At 38.5% G+C, this 24,360-nt stretch overlaps 1 protein-coding gene and 1 pseudogene across 4 annotated transcripts in view; one reads left to right on the top strand and one right to left on the bottom strand.

Annotated features, from left to right (window-relative positions):
• LOC118982711 (C1GALT1-specific chaperone 1-like) overlaps positions 1-7,118 on the bottom strand; it is a 41,766-nt pseudogene extending 34,648 nt beyond the window's left edge.
• The window catches only part of NRP1 (neuropilin 1), a 215,660-nt gene that overhangs the window by 64,952 nt on the left and 126,348 nt on the right, over positions 1-24,360 (top strand). For all 4 annotated transcript variants that reach the window (XM_037039876.1, XM_037039879.1, XM_037039878.1 and 1 more), the window contains 3 exons: positions 9,487-9,668; positions 17,083-17,310; positions 23,109-23,264. In XM_037039876.1, the coding sequence (XP_036895771.1) occupies positions 9,487-9,668; positions 17,083-17,310; positions 23,109-23,264 (566 nt within the window). The remainder of the gene's footprint in view (positions 1-9,486; positions 9,669-17,082; positions 17,311-23,108; positions 23,265-24,360) is intronic.

Here is a 24,360-nt window from a genome sequence, read left to right as displayed (position 1 = left end):
TAAGTTTCCCCCAAAAGGATTCTCAAAGGGCCTGTTTTATTGTACATTTGTAAGTAAGCACTTAGTTGCACTGAAATAATTCAAGAACTAAAATGCTGAAAAACTGCCTTGTGCCTATCTTTCCCTGTGCCTTTATGCTATCAGTTCTCTTATTAAACTTGTATTCATAAACTGCAGTAAATTTTAGCTCTCTACATGAAGAACATTCAAGAAAATTAAGCTGTTTAAATATAATAAAATACTAAATTATTTTATGTATTCCGGATTTTAGTGGGAAAAATTGCCTCCCTTTATGAAATAATTAAAGTAAGGAAGGTAGAGCATCACCTTCTCCCTCCTTTGCCTGCCTGTCTTGTTATTACAGCTGAGACTTTAGTATTATCCAGGGGAAATTTTTATACCTTTCTCTAGCTTGTGTTCCACTTAGGAGAAGAGTGTATTTAAAAATGCTCCCTTTTGCTACATTTTATTTTAGCTGACTTGACCACATCCCCTTTCTTTCTGTTTAACTTTCCATAAGATGTCTTGGGGTTGGGGAGTACTTTAGATGGTAGGATGGGAGTTATATGATCACCTGGTTGAGGTGATCATGTTCCAAGCACAGAACCCTTTCAGCAAGGTGACTCTTTAGGTAATCATGTGGTTAAAATTAACAAGATAGTGCTCCCATTCAGGCTACTGACAGTGTCATGGCCACTGCCTCCTTTCTTCTAAACACACAATTACTCTAAGGTCCAAATAAATCATGAGGCCACCTAGGTCATTAATTCCCTTCTGTCCATCAGCTTGTTTCTAACACAGAGGTCAAGTCTTGCTCTCTCCCAAGAAATTAGTCTGTGATGCAAGTCAGTGATAAGAAAAAAGTATGTTAAACTAAAGTTTAGGCTAATAACAAATGATTCCCTGAATATGTTGTTTTTTAACCAGTTTGCATATTCTAATATAAAAACTCCCCCTTGTTGACATTTGTAGTTATTTTATGTCCATAGATACACTTCTCATTATACAAGCTATTCCCTGTATTACTTTGGGAACCAGATTGACTTTGGGTACCAAGTTAGTAAAACTACTAGAAGCCCAATTGTCTGCAGCTGACATGCTTGTTTTTTGATATAATAAAATTTTAAATAATGAAAAGAGAATACTCTAAGCATGAATTCATCAGACTCTAAAGATGGCTTATGGCAAACACTTTGCTGCTTTCAATAAATATTAGGGATTAAGGAAAAGGAAATCTCTCTATGACATGATCAATTTTACTTATGTGCATTTCATTCTAGTATCATAAGTGCATGAAGCCCATACCTAGAAGATTCTTGTTTCTTGGTTGTGGTTAGTTTGGTGGTCAGTACTTTGGTAAACTGCACAAGATAAAGCCATTTCAATGTGGGTCAGTAGCCACTGCCCATCCTAAACTTTAGTTCAACTTTTCTTTCTCTGCTGCTGTCACTGAAAGGAAGAAACATCTAATGTGTACCATTGGACACATTTTTTTCCCAGCTTTTTTGCTTTCTACCTTTTCAGAGAAAAAAGGAATAGTCATCTCAGGGTAAAAGACTTCTTCCTCACTACAAAAGGAATAATGTCACCTACTTTAATTACTGAAAAAAAGTTTTTTAACCAAATATTTGCCAGAGTTCCTTGCAACTCTGATTAGCCAACCATGTATATCCCCACTGAATAATTCCCAATTAATGAAAAGGATTTTTAAAACTCTTAAAATTTGAGTTGCCATAGTCTAAGAAAGAATTATGGCTTTATTTCCTTTTTCCAAAGATGAAAAAGAAAATGAGGATTATGACTTCAGGATGCTGTAAGCCAGAGTCGCTACCTTTTCAGAGATAGAAGTTGTCCCCTGGTGCTCCCATCATACCAATAAGGGGCTTTGTGAGTAAATTCAGCACTCCATGTTAATAGTACTCATCCACCTGCAGATCATTGTATCAGTGGGGTTCCTCAATGGAAACACTTAAAGAATTTAGTAATTTAAAAAAACATATCATGGCATATAAAAATTGACTTCTTTAACTCCATAACTGACAATGGCTTTAATTGATTGAGTTTTGGTGGAGGTTTGAGGCAAGTCCTACTATCATCCCAACTAATATTTCTCAGAATATCAGATTATAGTCATATTCTGAGTTAGTCATGTTCTGACTGATTAGTACCCCTGGGAGATAACAATAGCTAAATGTCCTGCACCACCTGAACTGTGGTCTGCTTTGAACTGGATTGTATACATTTGGGAAAACAAAACTGCTCCATTCAGCTTTCTATGTACTTGCTTCTTTCCTTCTCCTGCAGTCAAACCTCACTTGGAAAGGGAAATCAAGCCCCCACAAAGCTCATTACATAATCATTTCATCAAGTTGATAATTATCTTGTCCATTTTTCAGATGAGCAACTGAAGTTCACAGAGGTTAGTTAGTGACCTGGCCAAGGCTCTCATCAATGGCAGAAAGTGAGGATTCGGATCACAGCCATTCCATTCTGGACAATCTGACTGCCTGATAGGCAGGTGTCACCTCCTTGCCTCACAGTTGTCCTCAACTCTTGTGGGAGGCCAAAGAGGGTGACACTTCTTGACAGATCAGTGGTGCCAGAGTGGCTCCTGAGGTTCAGACCTGAGACCAGAACCCAGGTCCTGCCCCTGGGTTCTTCCAGCCCCTCTCCACTGCATCAGGTTAAAAGAGAGTCAGTTCACTTAAAAAATTCCCTTTGGAAGTCTGAGAGGAGAGGAGCAGACAGAAGAAAAATATTCTTTATTGGGAGAAAAATTTAAAATAAAAATATGAGGATTTAAAGTAAGTGAGAAGGAAGTAAATGTGTCCAAAAACCCCTCTGTCACTTCTTGATGGCTTGACTTGCTATGTAAACCCATCTTGAGACAATTCATAAAAGTAATCCTTTTTTTTCCTGAGAACAGTGGAAAGTTGGCAAGAAGTAAAATTTTCTATGAAATAGAGAGGCAAACAAGTTGTAAATGATGTTAATATCTTCCAGATGTCATGGTTTTACTTGGGAACTGCAGTTATTGTGATTAAAGGCATGTGAATTTTTCTATAAATACCGAACATTGCAAGTTTGACACTGGAAGACTCCACCACTTCCCTCTGGAGCTTAGTTTTTTTTAAGGGAGGCATTCCTTCTCTCCCATTTAAAATGCATCTTTGGGTTTCAAAATCTGAGTTAAATCATAGAAATGTTTTCCAATTGGAATGCTTTTTATCTTCCATGCTAATAAATCTTAATCATGAAGTGAGATTCCTCAAAAATGAAACATTCAAATCCAAACATCTTTCAATAAAATTATGTATTTTGACCATTATTTTATACCACATCTTGAATTCTTTTTAAATATGAATTTTGAATTAAGCTACTACCACTTTTCTGTCTCTAGACATATGTGTAGGAAATTTTGGCATTTCTGTTTTGCTTCAGTTAGGAGAGTATGACTCACTCCAGAACCCCTCTTTCCCTTTTATTGCAAACACTGCCTGTGGCTTAGGGGTTCCAAACCAACAGCCCATGTAATGAGAGCACACTGAAATTGCTTCCACCATTGGTTCATATTTCCAGTCCTGCCCCTAGCCTTATGCTGCATCTTACTAGTCTTTGCTCTATCAGGTGACAAAAGTGGATGATCCTGCCTTCCTTCAGTTTCTACTGCAGCTTCTGAGCTCCATGTGTCCTACCAGAGCTTGGTGTCTGTGGTGGGCAGCATTCTGAGAGGTGCCCCCAAGATCCTTGGCCTCTGATATGTGCACACTTTCTCCAAGTTGTTCAATCATTAACCTAGGTGGTGCTGCACAGGGATTTTGCAGATGTAATGAAGTTCCTAAACTAGTTGACCTCAAAAAATGGAGATTGCCCTGGTGAGCCTGACCTAATCAGATGAGCTTGTAAGTGGGAGCAAGATTTTCTTGAAGAATTGTAAAACACGAGAAGACTTCATTGGGAGGTTGCCCTGCTGATGCCTTCGTGTCAGTCTTGGGATACCCTGAGCAGAAAACCCCAGCTCTGCCAGACTTCTGACCTAATGAATGTGTTTTCTTTTAAGCTCCTAGATTTGTGATGTGCCATTTTTCTGGCAACAATGACCAGTTAAAAAATGAATTAGGAGTTGGTGACTCTAAAATAATAAGGCCATACCCATTCCTTACCCTTCAAACATATGTATGAAGGGAGTATAAGAGCAGAAATTGGAATAAAATTTGCCCTAAAGTAGGCAATGTTGAGAGAATACAAGTTCAGGCACATGTGTCTCTTACCCAGTGCTTCCACAGCTCTGGGTTTTCAGGGCAGGACTTGGTAACTGCCTTCCTGGGGTCCCTGTTAAAGACTCTGGGAGACAATACAGCTGACAGCACTTTGTAACATGGAAATTACTGAAAAAATGGCAAGCATTATTGCCAGCATTTCAGAAAGTATTAGATCAAATCTGATTTATTTTAACTTCCCAGTACTAAAATACATACATACATACATACATACATACATATTTAAAAACATGGCCTCATTGCTCCACTTGCTTAGGGAAAAAAGCAAACCCTTTGATTTACTTCTAAATAAAACATTATAATGTTTTTCTGGCCAAGAAGTATATAATTGTTAGCTAGGCAATAAGGTATTGATTTGAGACTATGTATAGGTAGTTAATGCTCTTCAAACTATTTTTATTTGATTACAAACAAGCACTTGTTCATTATAAAAATTCAGAAATGGCTGAGAAACATAATCTCACCAGACAGTATTAATACCTTATTAACATTTATTAACAGCTGGGCATTATTCCTTCCAGTTCTTTCTCTACATATGAATAAGAATTGAGAATATACAATACATATAGGGTTTTATGTTCTGATTTTTAACTTATTATATCATAAGCACTTTTCCTAAGTTATAAAATATCTTTTTTAAGGTTTTATGTATTTGTTTTTAGAGAGAGGGGAAGGGAGCGAGAAGGAGTGTGAGAGAAAAGTTGAGGTGAGAAAGAATCATCAGTTGGTTGCCTCTCACACATGCCCGGACCAGGAACAAACCCAAGGATGTGCCCTGACCAGGAACCAAACCAGCAATCTTTCCCTTCACTTTGTGGAATGGCACCTAACCAACTGAGCCACACTGGTCAGGACTAAAATATATTTTATTGCTTTTTAATGGCTGAATGATATTCCATGATATAAATGTAAATTATTTCTTATTTCCTTCTATTTCCCCATATTTAATAAAGCTTCAAGCAATACTTTTTGCATAAATATTTGACATTATTCCAGATTATTTCCATGGAACAGATTTCTAAAAAATGCTTCTGCTGATTAAGAGGCTATGAAATTTGTCTTTGTATATATCTCAATTAAAACATTGCAAGTAAAACAGAACAGATGGGGTGGATCTCATATAAAATCCCTCCAAGACACGGGTGTAGATTAATTGTCTCCTGACTCACTGGCTCCTCCTACCTTCATTATCATATGCTTTTCTTTCCCCATCTTCTCTCTAAAGCTTTGAGAGAAAGTCTCTTCTCCTCTGGGGGGTATATGTAAGGTGGTTCTTGGACAGCAGCATAGTAATCGTTTACAGGTTGTTCAGTTGGGATAGCCATTAATGCTTTGTGGAAAACAAACCAAAGGGCCAAAGAAACACATTTTTTTGCAGTTGAAAATTATGTTAGCCAATATTATTTCTCACTCTGATTTGTGATGTCAGGGATCCAATTTCTCCATCATTAATGTATGTATGCACATGGGGTTAGATCCTCTTGGAAGGTTATTACAAAGACACCACCACCTAAAATCCCCCTTCCTAGAAATGCGAGACTCTCCTGAAGCTGTGAGGAGCTGGTACATTGGCTCACCACACAGACAAACCCTGCAGGGGATTAGCTTTCTTCCCATTAACAAGCTCCCCCAAGCCTCTGCACTCACAAGAGAAAAGCCAACTTCAGTCAAGTATACTATTTGTATATTCAGCACTGCATACCTATAACTCTCAGAAAACTCTCTTTAGTAACTCAATACATTTCTAATTTTCCATCACTTTTCCCTCTATTTGGCCATTTTCCTAAAACTATAAATCAAACTTTCCAAAAGAAAAACATAATCTCTGGGTAATCCTTTCAAGAATTCTTAGAAGGAAATCTTTATTCTTTTATCACTCTTATGGGAAACCTAACTCATGGTTACTCTTAGGATGCAGAGTGTTTTCACCACTCAAAAGTAAGGTGGCGATGGGAAAACATGTAAGCAAATGAGGCCTTTGGCTTTGGGAGTTTGCCAAAACTGGGGATACTCCAGAGAAGAGCCACCCAGCACTTCACACCCCTAGACAGAAACCCATTGAAAGTTGTTTTTAATTCATTGTAAAAGGGTTGGGTACAGAGATATTTTTATTACTTTCCAGTAAATATAGGCTGCTTTACCATTATTAGTGCAGAAAGGAAAGCTTTAAGGCAGATTTAAGAAAAGAAATGGGAGGATGGCCAAAGGAGGAGGGGTTGGTTGTCCTCGGACCATTTTAAACATGCTGTTTACCTTCTGGTAATAGGGAGGATGGGGTCTGAGGGAGAGCTTTCCTGGCTGGGACCCATGGTTCACTGACAGCAGGGACAGGAAGTGGCCATGGCCAAGCACAGGCTGCCACGTGTAGTGCCCTTGGACAGAGGCATTGTCCTTGTTACCTAGCACATTCATTTTTAGGAGCAAGTCTCGGAAGGGACAGACAAGTCAACTTCCCAATCCTTCCTCTAGCTCTTATAAATTACATGCATGAGACACTATCCACACAGCTTCAGCCCCTGCAGCCCAAGCTCTTTGGTTCCAAATGAGACTCAACCAGTGCCTCCATTTCAGGCTTGGAGGCCTCTGCTGTCGCGACTGGGGAGCTTGACCTTCCAAAGGTGCACTCATAGAGCCGCCTGGGCCCCGGGCCAAAGGAGGCTGGAGCGGAGGGTGGGGGCATTGCTGTGGTGACATATGTAGTCTGGTGGGGGGATCCTGGCACACCAGCTGCATTGCTGACACCGTGTTCACCAGTGAGAAACTCACTGAAATTGTATCAGCTCCAGAGGGAGGCCAAGCTGCTTTCTTCCCATCTTTGGTCTTTGGCCACACTGCCATTTACAACTTATGTGATGTCCCCTCCTGAATATTTCCCTGAACTGCTGTTTGTAATAATCTTAGGGATCCAGGGTATAGTGCTTTGAAGGAAAGTGCTAAATTAAGAGCCGCGTTCCAGTTTATAAATATATCTATTGTATCCCTGAATAAAAATTTAATTTCCTAAAATTGGCATTTAATGATGTAGTGGATTATCTCTTGCTGGGAAAAGATTGTTGTCCCTCTCTCCTTTTTAAAAATAGTTTTTACTGTGGCGAAGGGGAGACCTGGTGTTTCCTATTGGGGGCTGCGTGAGTGAAAGCGCCAGCTTCGCTCCCCATTCAGCTGCATGACCGAGCTCCCTCACACCTGAGACAAAGGTATATGTACACTCCCTCACACTTCCTCACAGAAGTGCTCTCAGTGCTGCCCAAAACCTGACTCAATACTCTTATTGGTGCCTGAAAGGCAAAATGCACTCCGATTCAGCTACTTAGTATTCAGACCGTGTCAGCATTCAGGTAAAAAGCCTATATTGCAGAGCTGGAGGCATAGTCACCAGAATGAACACAATCAACAGTTCAAATCACAGTTAAATTATCTCAAGTGTGGGTGAAACATGCAGACCTGGCTCATCAGTGAAGCAGCAGGGTTAAAAGGACCCACTACACAAATGCCAACTTGTGAGGCTTGAATGAATACAGAGTTGTCCTTTTTTCCAGCTGCCCCCCTTCCCTGTTGTTTGTAAAAGGCTAGTTAGGATTTTGAATGTAATGCTCTCCTCATCCTCTTCCTTGTTCTCCAACTTCTATATCTTCTTTTAACACTAAGAGCATCTCCCAAAGCATTGAGAAAGGAACAATTCCTCTGGGTATTTGCACAGTTTTGCAAAAGGAAAGCAATGCTAGCAGGCCAGGGAGTGCTACTGGAAACATGGAATGCCACAAGGAAATGTGGTTCCTATAACAGTTCACATATGTTAATGCTTAGCTCCATCAATGTCAGCTTTATTTTCTCCTTTGGATACACAAAGCTGGCACATGGCTTTAACAGATGAGGTAATGTCATTTTTAATTTAGAGAGCCTTAAGCTGTCCATTTTAACTCGTGATATCATCTTTGTAGTCATCTCTTGAGACTTTATGTAAACATAAGCAATGTGTCCTGGACAGTTTGAAATGGGATTGTTAAGGATGGCATTGGTCATCTTGAAGACTTCCCCCACTTTGATCCCTTTTAAATTGCCAGATACAGTTTATTTTACTGACATATTTTAGCCATTTCTGAAATCAATATATCCCAGGACTTTTGAACCAAGTTAAACACATAAATAAAATAAAGATTTGAAGTAAAAGGATTATGTTTTTTGTCAGTTCTAGAAGACAAATGGAAGACAAATCAGATTATCTGGCTCCTAGGTGACTTGGTAGATAAGGAGAGAGAAAAGAGCAAGACACTAAGAACTGTATAATGACAAACAAATGAAAATCTTCCTATTTTCTTGGAAACTTTTGTTTCCTGAAGATGTTTTTCCACCTTTTAGAGATAAAGAAGCTACAAGTATAACTCTTCTCTTAGTGCAATCTTTAGAGTAACATTTTATCATCACTTCCTGTATCATTTATTTCCTTAGTGTATTTATAAAACCTGAATTTTTAAAATCACATCACTTTGGTATTTTCAAATGTGTCATGTTTTCTTTTCAAACAACAAAAGATATAAACAAAGTTACTTGCTAGTTTTAAATAAAGTTTTTTTTTTCTTTGGAGAAATGACATTCTGCAATTCAAGTGTAGTTTTGGAAGAAGATGATCTGTATTTGAACAAGTCTGGATACTGAGAGAGTTCTTTTTAAGAAGTCTGGCATTTGGTATAACTGGGTTAAATAGTAAAGAATCTGTTTATTATTCTGTGGCCATATATTTAGAGGGCTGCTCACAGAAATCAAAGTATTATTCATGGAGAGCTCCAGCCAAGGAGACATTTTGAATTCATAAAAGAACTTAAATTGAATTCACAGTTTCAAAAGAATGCATAGCATTATGTATTGACACCCCACCACCATAGACAAAGGAACACAATTTAATAATAGAGAATTGTGCTCATAAGATTTCTCTTTTACTCACTAATCGGTTACTTTAACTACATTGTCTCCAAGTATAATGGACACCATTATTCTTAATAGTTCTCTGCTGCCAGATGATGTATACAGACATGATGTAGTCCATTTTAATTATTTCAGTTTGCTAGATTTTTCTTCTCCCTGTAATACAGTAGTGAATACACATTTTCCCCTGACAGACTATGCTGGGCAATGCTAGTTTCTATATTATTGAAATTAAAAGGGAATTTTTTTATAACCTAATGGTTCTCCCATGTTTCTATGTCAGGTATGACTACGTGGAAGTCATTGATGGAGAAAATGAAAATGGACGTGTATGGGGAAAGTTCTGTGGAAAGATTGCCCCTTCTCCTGTAGTGTCTTCAGGGCCATTTCTTTTCATCAGATTTGTCTCTGACTATGAGACACATGGTGCAGGATTTTCCATACGTTATGAAATTTTCAAAAGAGGTGAGTAACTTAGAGTAGAACAAATATGACTAAGTGTTTATTAACATTGCTTCATGAAAGACAAAGTGTAAAAAACATATTCTCATTACAAAAATAGAAATATTTTAAACAAAGGAAAAGTCTCTAACGTGTAAAGAAAGTATGTTAAAATTTTTTAAATTATTTCATATATCAAAATTGCATGATTCTAATGTGTTAACCAATGTTTATTAGGTATATACTCCATAAAACTCTTTTAAGAGCATTTCTTATTTTTCTTCTTCAAACCAAATTTTATTTATTGTTGAAGTTTGATTTTTTACAATTCAAAAGGCAGTTTCTGCTGTTTTAAAAAGTCAAGTATATCCTGTCCGCTTTATTTTATTCTAAATTCAAAGCCCGTAGTTCCCAGGAAAAGTAAATCAGGCCACTAGCCTTAGAGTGTCCAAAGCTATGGAAGGATTTCTATTAATGAGGTGATTGATGAGGGAAGAACCTTTTAGAGGAAACAAAACAATAATACTTTAAGTGGCATTCCCCTTAGAAAATAGCAGTCACCCCTTCAATATAATTACTTACTTATATTCTGTTCCAATAATATATATTGAGATGAGATAGAATCTGATAAAATGGAGGCTCCCAGCCTTGAGGAATTGAAGACACATAGTCGACTGGTAAACGGCATATCTTTATCTGCACAACACTGTTTTTCCAACAGCCTGTAGATTCCTTTGATGTGTTAAATCCAACCATTGCTCTTACTTATTTTACTTAATTATTTAATTATTCTCTTGACAATAATGTGTGGAGGACCCAAAGACAAAGGCCCAAGATATAAATATATTGTCCTAGAATAGGAAAAAGAGCTTATTTTATTTTATTTTATTTTTGTAGTAGTAGAAAAAATCGATTCACACTAATGGCAAATGCCTAAGGTCTTTTGGGTCAGCATCAACTGAGAATAATGAAAAGGAATCATTCGGAGTTTCTGGGGACATTGGTCCGACTTCTTAAAGTTTCAAGGAAATGGGGCATTGCCCCATATAAATATGGATGGATGGAGAAAACTTACTTCAGAAATTTATCTAAGTACATACTTAGAAACTCTATAGTATAAACAATGGTATGACATCAGTATTTATAGGTGATTACATATGTACATATTATCTCATGTTGAAAGCCATTTGATGTGCTCTGTAAATCACATCATGCACATATGTATATGTACATACACACACACTTCTACATTTGCTCTGTCTGCACATGACACAATCAAAGAAAAATGGTGTCAACAAGAGGGCTAAGAACAGCCTTTCATTTCAATGTTTCTTTTTAAAAAATATATTTTATTGGTTATGCCATTACAGTTATCCCATTTCCCCCACATTCATTCCCCTCCCCCCTGCACACCCCCTCCCACCCACATTTCCCCCCTTTAGTTCATGTCCATGTGTCATAAGTTCTTTAGCTTCTACATTTCCCACACTACTCTTGTCCTCCCCATATTTTCTTCCCACTGTCTATGCTACTTATTCTCTGTAACTTCTCCCTCTCTCCTCCTCCCACTCCCCTATTGCTAACCTTCCATGTGATCTCCATTTCTGTGGCTCCACTCCTTTTTCAGGCATATGCTTAGTTTGCTTTTGTTTTAGATGTGGTTGTTAATAACTGTGAATTTGCTGTTCATTCACTGCTCATATTTTTATCTTCCTCTTCTTAGATAAGTCCCTTTAACATTTCATATAATAAGGGCTTGGTGATGATGAACTCCTTGAACTTGACCTTATCTAAGAAGCACTTTATCTGCCCTTCCATTCTAAAAGAAAGCTTTGCTGGATAGAGCAATCTTGGATGCAGGTCCTTGCATTTCATGACTTGGAATACTTCTTTCCAGCCCCTTCTTGCCTGTAAGGTCTATTTTGAGAAATCAGCTGACAGGCTGGTGGGAACTCCTTTGTAGGTGACTGTCCCCTTATCTCTTGTTGCTTCTAGAATTCTCTCCTTCATTTTAATCTTGGGTAATGTAATTATGATGTGCTTTGGTGTTTCCTTTTTGCGGTCCACCTTCTTTGGGACTCTCTGAGCTTCCTGGACTTCCTAGAAGTCTATTTCCTTTGCCAGATTGGGGAAGTTCTCCTTTATTATTTGTTCAAATAAGTTTTCCACTTGTCACTCTTCCTCTTCCCCTTCTGGTATCCCTATAATTTGGATGTTGGAACGTTTAATGATGTCCTGGAGGTTCCTAAGCCTCTCCTCTTTTTTTTTTTGATTTTTTGTTTCTTTATTCTTATCTGTTTGGTTGTTTCTTTCTTCCTTCTGGTCCACTCCATTGACTTGAGTCCCAGTTTTGTTTCCATCACTATTGGATCCCTGTGCATTTTCCTTCATTTCAGTTAGTGTAGCCTTCATTATTTCATTTAATTTGCAACCAAAATCAACCCAGTTCTGTGAGCATCCTGATCAATATTTTGAACTGTGCATCTGATAGGTTGGCTACCTCTTGCTCACTTAAAACTATTGGCTCTGGGGCTTTGATTTGTTCTTCTGATTGAGCCATTTTTGGTCAGGTTACACCCGTTACGGATGAGTGGCAGAACCTTAAGTGTTCACCAGGGCAGGGCAACCCACGTAGCTGGGTTGTGACACTGTATGTGGGGGCGGGGTGAGAGAAGGAGCAATTGTGCTTGTTCAGTGCTCTCTCAGATTTCAGTTCCCTCTGCCACTTCCCATAAGCCAGCACCTTTTCAGTCGGCGATTTTAGGCTTTATTTTCTGTTGCTGAGGCCCTGGGTTGCACAGTCTGTCTCGCTGCCAATTTTTGACTAGTTTACCTGCATGCAAATGTGTGATCGCAGCAGCCCCACACCACCTGCACATCCCGGTCTGGCTGCCACTGCCTTTTCCTGCCGCAATCCCTCACCACAGGCCAGGACTCCACTCCTCTTATCATTCTGGTGAAATGGTTATTGGACTTCCATACAGTTCAGTTTTCTCTCTGTTCTGGTTGTGTTTGTGTTTCTAAATCTTCATTGTCCTTAATTTTGGTAGTGCAAGGAGGCACAGTGTTTCCACCTACGCTTCCATCTTGGCTGGAAGTCTTCATTTCAATATTTCTTGAAGATTTGAAGATGGATGAAAGAGAGAGGGAGCTCTCTCACTTAGTCATTAAGAATTCTTCATCTTCCAAGAGAATTCCATTCCCTCCACTCTGTTAGTCACAGATGTAGCATAATTTCCCTGTCCTCCTCTCTAACACTATCCTTAAGACTTGAAGCCCTATCTTGCTCTTTCTTCTACTCCTTGTTCTCCCTACATTGAATGTGGGTCCTAGTTGTTTTGAATAATTATCCAAAGGCGTCAGAGTCATACTTTCTTTCCCTGTCTGCTGCCATTAACCTAATAGGCCTGATCTGTGGTTCTCCCCACACTCTCTCATTCGATACATAGTTTTCAAACAGTCCTCAAGCCACACTCCTCAAAATGCCTATGGCAGGTCTCCATTGTCCATGGTCAAGCCTCAGTATCCTGTTGGGTCAAGTGCATGGCTTGGCATCAACTACTCTAGACCCTCTCCATCATCTACTCTCATAGATCTGTAAGCTGGCTTCCTGCCTGAGGATAGTGCACTGGGTAAAGTCCAGTAGACCTGAATGTGAATTTTAATTCTGCCACTATCTATGAATGTTCAGAGCCTCAATTCCTCATCTGAAAAGTAGGTAATAGTATCTTGTACAGGCTTGTTGTAAAGATCAGTTGAAATGAAAACATAGAAAACATGTAGCCACTGCCTGTCACTAAAGGTGTGTTCAATGAGCACTAGCTATTGCAATGATTATGGATAAACCTTGTACCTTCAGTTTTCTCAGGTCTTGCTCTCTTCTGGTTTATGTCCCTTAATATCTATACACACCTAGCTCTAAGTGAATTACTCTCAGGAAACTCTTCCTAATTAATCTACTTTTCTTCCTACACATGTACCCAACTTGTCCCTTAAATATGAATATACACACACAAATATGTTTCACTTACCAAAGTTTCTTCTTCATATTTTCAAATTTCTATCTGTATCCATGTTTCCTTTCCCAACTAGATTGGTACCATGTAAAAATGCAAAAAAAAATATTTCCTTTTCCTTACTGCACATACTTACAGATACTCCATACATGTAACATAATACATGTATGCATGCATATACAGGTTCACGGACATTCTTTCTCCAGAAGTCACTTAATGGTATTATAGAATTTATGAATCTTTCTTCCTTTTAAAACATAACACATTTTCCAGGATGCAGAAATTTCAAGTTTCTTCAAAACACACGTCATAGATGAACCAATAAATTAATCTTTCACCTGTAGCACTGAGGCTTCCTGGCAATTAATCACAGATCTAAGGAAGATTTAGGCCATTTCTGAGTCCCTAGGGCTATAGTTCTACAGGAATACCTTTGTCCGAGGGACAGCAAGGCGAGTCCTCTCCTCTTCCCATACCTCCTAGAGCCATCCTGGGACCCAATTTCTCTCCCAGGTACCCCAAATTTTCCTTCTACATCTATTTCCAGATGCTGAAACTTTGGGCCATCAGCCTTAAGATTATCCCCATTCACCTAAAGAAATTTCCCTAGAAAACCCAAGCCTTCCCACTAGCACTCTTCCTGTCTTTCCCTTGGCCTGGGTCATTCAGGCCCAAATGTGGGGAAAAGCTGTAATCCTTTTCTATGGGTCTCAGTTCAGAGGAGACACACATTTACTGAGAGCAGTGTGGGTCATTTTGTATGTTATCCAACCAAAAGTCTATATACTTAATAATATTTCCAAAGAGAGTATCTTATTATTATTGCCCATTCTTATTGTCATTAACAATGAAATGTACCATGCATAGCTACATAAAGTTCTGTCAGTCTTATAGATAACATCAAAAGCCTGGTGTTCACTGGCTACAGTGCTGGGTGTGCACATCTCACACCTGCAGCTCCTTTGTTCCTAGGCACACAGGGCTGCGGTCCTCCCTCTCTCTTCCTTGCTTGAATACTCACTGCAGAATTCCTTAACCCACTTCTTCCATAACCTTTCTGGGGCTGTGCTTGCTCAACTGTGGCAAATTTATGAAGTGTGAATGAAGAAAATTTTAAAACAAGTATGTTTGATATGTGTTGGAGAAAGTAGAAAATTATAGAATCTTTTTAGTTTAAAGATATTTTTTTTCAGATCCCAAAGTCCACTTTCTATTTGCTATGCAGAGATTCTGAGAACCAGAAAAGTTAGGAAGCCCCTTGACACTACACAGCACATTTGTGGTAAAGGCAGGACTGGAGCTTAGGCCTTCTGGTGCTCAATCCAGTTAGTTCTCTACCATCACTGCATGGGATTTCCCCCGTTTAGCTTCCAAACATATCTGTCAGGAGAAGGGTGCAGTGAAAGCATTGAAATATATTCAATTTGGACCATATGTCCTTAATTCTTGTCATTTTTTCTCTCCTACTAAATCTTAATATCACCTACACAGATTTGTCTAAGGAGAAAATATTAGTACCTATATGAAACCCTACTGTTTGCTTTGCCTTGCAAGGGCTTAGTTAGCTAAAGCATTTTTTGCCCCAGCAAGGAGGTTAGAGGTCTTCAGGGTTACTGTTCCTACATCTTGGAAATAAAATTCTAAAGAGCTTCTAATACATATATATATATATATATATATATATATATATATATATATATATATATTAGAAGAGAGAGATGTATATTATACATTGTATAATATAGATTGTATATTATACATTGTTAATATATATATTAGAGAGAGAGAGAGTTAAGGACATAAATTGGCATAGTCACCGTCATCTCAGAAGCCACCAATTAACTTAGAAACAATTACAAACTACACTGGATATTTCATAATCTCTTTACCTGGAGCTGACTTGGCAAAATGCCACATATTAATAACTTTTCAACTGAAAGCAAATAGATAAGCACTTGAACCTCTCACGGTGACGTAAGAACTGCATCAAGAAGGCTTTGGGGGATCATTTTAAACAAGTCAGCCCCCTACAGACCAGGGTTTGTGCCTGTCTAATCAGTGTCACTCCTCTGTGTCCTCTGCGCTGTGGAGATCTAACATGTGCACAGGGAGAAGCAAAAGGTCAGTTGTCTCGAAAGGCTGCCAGACACAACACATTGAAGGGGAGACCTAGCCTGCTAACCTTTGCCACTGACACTAGAGATCTGCTAGTAAAATTTAATCTGTGTCGATGCCTCTAGTACTTAAGAATTACCTGGACAACCATCCTTGTTTAAAGTTGAATCTTTGCATGCCATCATGGGCACAATGGCCCAGGAAAAAAATTGTTGATTTGGACATCCCAGAATTGGATCCTGTGAGTCAAAAGTGTAAAGTCATCTTTGGTTCAGAGAGAGCCTTAAGTGCTCTTTGAAAATCATGACAGTGGTGGTGATATGGAAGAGCAGAATGTATATGCTCATGTCCATGTAGATGGGCAGTTTTTCAGCTGTGTGGTGAATACCACGCTACTCAGTGCTGGGTGCCATGGATTGGAATTGTGGTCATTTGTATAGTCATAAGACCAGCTTGCAATTACATTCCAGAATGCCTGACCAATTTAAATTACAAATCACTGTAACTTGTAAAGTCTTGATAACACCAAAGAGTGATTAAAATCTCACATTAAAATGATGTACATTGCACTCACACACACACATATATGTATGTAAACAAATGATTTTAGAGTGACATACAGCACTGTAGATGATACTTTGGGGAAGGTTAGGATGTCAACATGGATATCAGGTGACTTCTAGCCACACGGACTGTAATCACAGTTTATCATGCTCTCACTAGCTGACACACTTCACCAGCACACCTGTGTCAACACCACTCAGAATGAGTCACTCACCCTGGGTACATGTACAAATTACCTTTCACATTTAGTTTGTCAAAGAGGCAGAGGTCACATCTGGCAAAGTTACTGAGTCACTGGTGTAGGAATCTGAAACCCAAACTCTCTCCATTGAATTCTCCCCCTTGCCTTTATAAATGTTCCATTTCACCAATAAAGGGTTGTCAGTCTCAAGATTTAAGGATTTAAACTTGAAGGGACTGTAATTATTTCTCTAGGGCTCTGTTGAGAGATTTCTATAGCTTACCCATTCATTGTTCCCTCATGGTTTTATAGTTGTCATTTCTTTCTCTGCAACAGCAGAAGTTTTTTAATTCCCCTACGCAAATGAAAAACTAAGGTGAACACAATAAATCCGAACTTGACTTTTCATACTTAACACTACTATGAAAAGGCTGAATTATTAGGACAGTGATTGCAATGATGGACTTTTATTAGAAAGCTACGCAGTCTTTGCCCAGGTTATTTCTTGGTGAAGTCATGTTAGGGGATTTTCACTTTGCTGCTTTCTCTTTTCTACTCATAGGTCCTGAGTGTTCCCAGAACTACACAAGCCTTAGTGGAGTGATAAAGTCCCCTGGATTCCCTGAAAAATATCCCAACAGCCTTGAATGCACTTATATTATCTTTGCACCAAAGATGTCAGAGATTATCCTGGAATTTGAAAGCTTTGACCTGGAGCTTGACTCGAATCCTCCAGGGGGCATATTCTGTCGCTATGACCGGCTAGAAATCTGGGATGGATTCCCCGATGGTAAGAAGGGCAGGAAGAATCCCCAAAATGGAAAGACCTGAGGGAGGGGCACTAAGACTCTTTCACTGGTGTCATGATACATGCATCATTTTTTAAAAATAGCTCAGAGAAAGGAGGGAAAACAAGACAAAATGGTAATTCTATGTAGAGTATCAATGAAAACATTTGAGCTCAAACTGCCATAGTAATTATCCAGTCCAACTCCTTCATTTTATACATAAAGAAACTGAGGCCATCAATAATTATGCAACGCATTATAGCTTTGTTTATGATAGAAATGGAACCAACACATAGTTTTCCTGACTAAAATATTTTGTTCATTCATTGACCTCCTTACTGGTCATTAATTTATAGACTTTCAGAGGAAGAGACCTTAAGAGATCAATTAAATTAAACCACTCATTTTACAAATGCATAGCCTAAGAGAGGTTAAGTACCTGAAAAAATTTTAAAGGTGAAGTAAGCATTCATTATGCTACCAAAAACTTTAGAAGAGAAATGAGAATGTTTGGACATTTCTAATTTAGACAGATTCCTTGCCTCTTCTCCAGTGAATTTTTTATCTTTTGTAAATTGAATCACTTCAATGCATTGTTTATATTTGTTGTACCTATCTTCTAAATTCATTGTAATTTAAAAATATTTATTGAGCACCTACCATGTCCCAGGGACTATTCTAGCCACTGGGCAACAAAACAATCAAAGGTGGCTGTCTTTGTGGAGCTTAGATTCTGCAGGAGAATGAGACAATAAACAAGGCACATTACAAATAAATGAATTATGTGCATGAATGTTAGAAGGTGAGAAGTTCTATAAACAAAAACAAATGAAAGAAAAAGTAGAGCAGTGGAAAGGTATGAAAAGTGCTGGTGTTAGGGAAGAGAATGTGTGGGTTAGTTTGTAACTAGGGTGGTCAGGCTAGGCCATCTAAAGAAAGTGACATTTGAGCTAAAATTTGGAGGAGGTGGAGGACCTAGCAATGTGGGCAACTAAAGGAAAGTTTTCATTTCAATCCTTGTGAATTAGAAGGTGAATGGCAAAAATGCACACCCAAATTCTGAACAGAGGGAGATAATATCAAATAATTTGCTGTGCTGCTTTGCTTGTTCTTGTGTTTAGTCTGGTTTAATATAAAGATTTCCCCAGAGAACACACACACAAATTAGAAAGGGCAGCTTGGAAGTTCTTACAAATCATGCAGTTAGACATGTATAACTGTCTATAAAATATTAGTATTGAATATTATTATCAAGTTGGAGGAAACAGTTTTTAAATAAATTATAGATGGAGAGCAAGAAGGATGTGAAAGAGACTGCCTTTTTGTTTGATATGACATTAAAATTATCAGTGTAATTGAATTTAGATATGTTCCTAAACAGTCAAGTAGAAAAACTGGGCTTAGAGAAAGCTTATATTGGCATTGCAATGTGTGGTTAACAGTAGTTTAGCTGCCTCTATGCTCTTTTACCATATAAATAGGGTGATGATGATCTTATTGAACCTCAGTCATTAAGTAATGAGATTTGCCCAACCAGAGGACTGGTTGATTTCCAAGTGGTCAATTCGATAATTAGGAAAACAATATTTTAATAGTTCTGTAATAATAGCTGGAACACTTACAGTGAGGTTATTTGTTCACAACCCAAATGTTCAGCCTCCCTTTCAAGAACTTACATTTAAAGTGGACTTTTGAAAAGTAGGTCCAATCAACCCACTTATTTAGAGTACTTCCAGAAAGAAGCACATTGTTGTTAGTGCTAAGTGTTTTTCATAGCAATGATTTTCTGGTTTGGAAAATCACTGAGTTGAAGGGAGGAACAATTAACAATTGAGTCATTGGCTTTGCAATTAGCCCATGTTTTAAACTATGGTGCTTTTGATTTATTCCCAGAGAAAGCTGGCTTGGGAGTGGGAAAATTGTGTTTGTGTGTGTTAATATTTACCTGGCCTTGTCCAGCCTATGCCAGCAGAGCAGCTCTCTTTTTTACGCAAAATGAGAGCCTGCGTGCTCCTGGGTTTCCATCAATGGCAGTAGAAACATTTTTGTCATCGTAGGTCAACACATACAGTTAACTCTGCCAGCAAAATTGCTTTTAGTCTTCAATATTTTCTCCAAAAGCAACAACCAGAAAGTGCTGAAGGCTTTTAACCATCAAGTCATTTTATGTTCCACTTTATCATAAACACTGAAGTAGATGACTAAGTAATTGAAAGCTACCCATTGATTCAGATTGACTTTGAAGAAAAACAGTTTACTCCCAAACTGGAAATCTGAGGCATGCGTGTTGTGAACCACACATCTCCATCTATCATGCTCTTTGAAGCTCTGTGGATTCACAAGTAGCCACTCTGCAGTAATTGGGGAAATTTAGAGATGGTTTGAGAACCATGAGCTAAACACGCTGCCCAGTCCATGCCTAAAATGCCTGTGCCATGTCATGGTACCAAGCATGAATCCATAGCTTACAGCACATATATGCACATGAAGTCAGCCCCTTCTGACACAGGGCAGAAGCTGAAACCACCATTACTGCCTACATTGCAAGCATTAGAGATGACTTTAAAAATAAGTCTCATAAAATCTAGATTAAATTCTGTTTTTCAAATTTTACTCTTATACTAAAATTAACCTTCTAAACTATAAATATAAAATATAACTGATATAAATATAAACCTTCCAAAGTATAAATGATTTAATGTGCTACTGTTTTTCTGGGAGAAAGTTGCAAAGCCCAGATATTCTCCATTGAAAGTCTTGTTATTGTAAGATTAGTGTACAAGGTCTACCTTGTACCTTTCTAAAATGATTCCCTCACTTATTTATTTATTCAAAGCACATCATTTCAAAAGTGACTCTTTATAGTAGATCATTGTCCTTTTTTCACATAAAAAGGTAGCAGAAAGCCAAGTTGCCTGATTCTGAGGTAGGGTTGTGATTATTGGAGAGATTAATGGGAAAATACAAAGAATGAGGTACTGCTATTCCCAGTTGCAGGTCTGCCTTTTAAACCAAACAAGTACAAGACCGACTTCACACTTGAGAAGATATGATGACTGTAGGTCTACTCTCCCTCAAGCAATAGCTTAGAACATGTTGCCTGCTTCTTGAATTCTTTAATAATTCAATTTTTGAATGATACTTCCGTTTTTGTGAGTTTTCCTCTCTTTAGCCTTGGGTCCAAAAGGATAGAAGTAGGAAATGCGTTTGCTGTGTTCATGGAAATACACAAATGCGCACACACCCAAGATGGACAAAAGTACTTCACCCACTCTCCCTCAGATCAATATTGCATTAACTTGCTAGGTTGAGGTCTCGCTGTTCAGGAAAATTCAATACTTCTTTGTATTATAGTCGAAAAAACCTTCCACTCTCATATCTTGAGGGCTCTAGGGGAGAGCTGCATGCTGCTGTCTGGGGGCAATGTTCTGAAGGACAGAGGCAGATTTACACAGCACGTCTTACACATTATAAATCAGTGAGTCATGGAGACTCTAAATTATGAGTATGCACTGGACAAGTTCTCTTCTGTTTGCTCTTTCAAAGAGGACCCCCTTCCCCCATGCTCCCCAGAGAAATTGGGTGACAGTGGAGGAGGGGGATCCGCAGCCAGAGCCGAGGGGGTGGCTGCAGCTTCCCTTGTGCCCTGTATTCTTGGCAAGGTCAGGGGCCCTTGTTATCTGAGAACAACCCCAAGGATTAGGGCTGTAAAAGTTTGCCTACAAACTAATGAAAAAGGAAGTTATGAAACCACAATAATGGAATGTAAATGAGAGAGTATGAATAAGGCTCTAAGCCTTCCATTAGGATTGAAGGACAGAAATGAGATTCTTTGTGAGGAAAGTAAAGACATGTGTTTATGGTTCTGGCTAGATATTTTCATGTACATGTTATGGGAAACTTTACACTCCATAATGAAGAAAAACAGTATTGGATTACGGTAGGGCCACATTCAGAATGAGGAAAATCTGACAAAGTGCTAGCATTTGTGGAAGAATCTGAGGCCAGGATTAAAAGAAACAAATGAACAAAAAAAAGCAACAGTTTCATCTTCTGAGATGCTCTGAAGAGGCCAGCTGGGAAGCCTGAAGTAACAAAATGTTCTTCCCATAATGCAAAACCACGGTCCAAGACTATGTGATGCCCTGTAGATAATTTGTATCAATTCTTTTAAATGGGTCAGCCTTCTTGTTTTCTTCATAATAAAGCAACCTACACACACACAATGTTTGGTTTCTGAAGAGTGAGGGCTTACAGCAGACAGAAAACTCATAGAATTCTATCAAATCAGCTACTTGGATGTATAAAAAAGTTGTCAGATACTCAAAATAACCATTTTTGCACTAACTCAACAATGATAACCATTTTGGGTTAGGCTTTGTTTTTGTTTTTGTTTTCTTTTTCTTTTTTTTTTCCTCAAGAAGGTTGGCCAAGAGCTGAAAAACTGTTAGCTAAGGATCTGAGCATTGGAAAAGCAGGGTACTCAGATTAGTTAACAGCCTAGCAATCACTTTTTGTGAGGCTCATGTTTTAATCACTCTTGGAGCTTCTCCTAGCTCTCATCCATAGCTTTCTGTGTCCAAGCTGCACACACAAGCTTTGGAATACCACCTCCTTGTTGAAGGCCCATCCTGCCAGGAACAGGTCCACCTACTGTGCTTCCTCGAACAAAGCAATAACTCTTAGTTGAAATGCAGAGAACCATAGGTTTCTTGGAGGGGGAAATTGTCCATACCACATTATCTTTCTAAGTCCAAACTGTCTAGTATGTCTTCACTATATGAGCAATGAGAAAACCTAGAGAAAATGGGACTTGTTTTTTTGTATTGCTGAGAAAACAGAAAGATTCTCCAAGCCCAGAGGGCTTCTGTACCATCTGTGAGGCAAATTAGAATTACTAATTGTCAAGATTTATCTGAAAGCACTTCAACAAGGAGGTGGCTAGTTTAAACAAAATGGCAATTTAACTTTATCATAAAGCAACTGGTGTTCCCAAACCTTCACTCCCCCAGGTACTACTTTTCTCCCAGCACACGCTGTCAACAGCTGCTCAGGCCCTCTTTGGGCAACTGGACACCAGGTCAATGCAGTCACCTCTTGTACGTTTGGGGGAGAAAAAACTGGGACATAAGTCAGAAAGGTATATTTTCCTTTCATTTTGATTACAACTTGCTATTGGTTTCTATAGTTTCTAAATTTTAAAATTATTACAGTTGTAAATTAGTGTTCAGATTAAGCCCTGTGTTGGACATAATCCTTAATGTAAATCAGTGATGTTTGTCATAATAAACCTCAAGGACTAAACTATGGAAGAAGATGGAGACTGGGGTTATGCAGGGCTGGATCAGACCCTTGGCACTGCCCTGGTTCCAGACAAGTTCCTAGGACATAGGCCTTTCCTTCTAAGGCAGGAGAGTGAGGACAGGCAACTCCAAGAGACCTTGCTGACCATAGCATGGGGCTGGATGTGCAGTCTGGTTCTGGAGATGAATGTCAAAGTGTCGCTTAGTAGCTCAAATCTCATTCTTTAAAATTGAAGCAACCATTTTGATTCTGTTCTGAAAACAATCCTGCTCCCTAGAGAATGTCGTTATATCTGTCACTGCCTTTCTGAGACACTTGGAAACCCTCTCTGCAAACTTAATCCAACATGTTCACTGCAAAGCAATTAACCAAGGAAGGCACTTTGGGTAGGAAAGTACTTCTGGGTTCTGCTGGAGCCCATGCTTGCAAATGATGATGCTTGCATCTGCTGTGGAAGAAAAGACATTTTAATGTTCTCTCATTTCTCCCTTCCCAGTTGGCCCTCACATTGGGCGTTACTGTGGGCAGAAAACACCAGGTCGAATTCGTTCCTCATCAGGCATTCTATCGATGGTTTTTTATACTGACAGTGCTATAGCAAAAGAAGGCTTCTCAGCAAACTACAGCATCCTGCAGAGCAGCCTCTCAGAAGGTCAGTGCTTATTCATCTTGCAAAGCCTGTGGTAAATATGCCTTGTTATTCATCCTCACACACCTAGGGCAGCATGGAACGCTAAAGAGATGTTTTGTGAGTTGGAGTGCCAGCTGTTTATTTTTCTCTTTTAAATGGGATTTATGAATATCGAAAGGAAGAACTATCTGGTGTGCTTTCTTAGTAAAATGTAGATGAGATGGCTGCTTGTGAGCCTCTGATATTATGTGAGGAAGTGAAAAACGGAAAAACAGTGCCTTGAAAAACTGAAGTATGCCAGGCCACGTACCTGGTACCCTCCAGTATGTAGTAGGCTGAGATTCATAAAAGGACAGGCATTGATCAGGATGGTGGGAACGAATCTGTGGCAGTTCATTGATAGGGCAGCCCTGTAGAATGGATGGTACTTGGTGGTTTGGCCTATGGAGACCCTGGTGGAAGCCATTGAATCTTTCTTTCTTATGTGAATGAAAGTGGGTATTCATGTAAAAGAAGTATGTTTTCATTTCTGTTACAACTTTGCATGAAAGAAAAAAAAGGAATATATTTCTGCATCATAGTAAAATACTCTACTAATTCAGCCCTTCTTCAAAGTTTACATGGTCTCTAGCTCTTTGAAGGGCCTAAGAAAAAAAGCTGAAGAACAATGAATAAGTTGTGTTTCATCAGTTCTAGCTGTCAGGTTGTAAAGTAGGATGGGGAGAAGATGGGCTATTTGGAGACCTGTCCGACAGATATGCTCATTCTTTTCTACCATATCTCACTGGAAAACAAAAAGGCTAATTAAATTTCAAAAATTTATTTGTACTTAATTTATTTCATTAATTCTTGTATTTCTGTGCCTATAAAATTTTTATATTAGAAATAACAAACCTAACCTTAAACATATAAAACCAATAAATTAAAACCTTCTATGCTATAAAACCTTAACTACTGTGATAGAAAATTCAAAAAATGAAAAATTTTGATTAACTGAGATTTTTTGGATGGTTGAGAATCTTTTATTTCATCTCTAAAGCTTTTTTCACTTTAGTACTTTAGATTCACATTTTCCTAGAATTGATGATTTACTTCCCAATATCATATGTCTTATCAA

This window comes from Sturnira hondurensis, unplaced genomic scaffold (genome assembly GCF_014824575.4).
Source record: "Sturnira hondurensis isolate 20B ecotype Veracruz unplaced genomic scaffold, ASM1482457v3 Scaffold0025598, whole genome shotgun sequence".
Taxonomy (NCBI): domain Eukaryota; kingdom Metazoa; phylum Chordata; class Mammalia; order Chiroptera; family Phyllostomidae; genus Sturnira; species Sturnira hondurensis.
The sequence above is the reverse complement of the archived record's forward strand: the minus strand, read 5'-3'. Positions and strand labels throughout refer to the sequence as shown.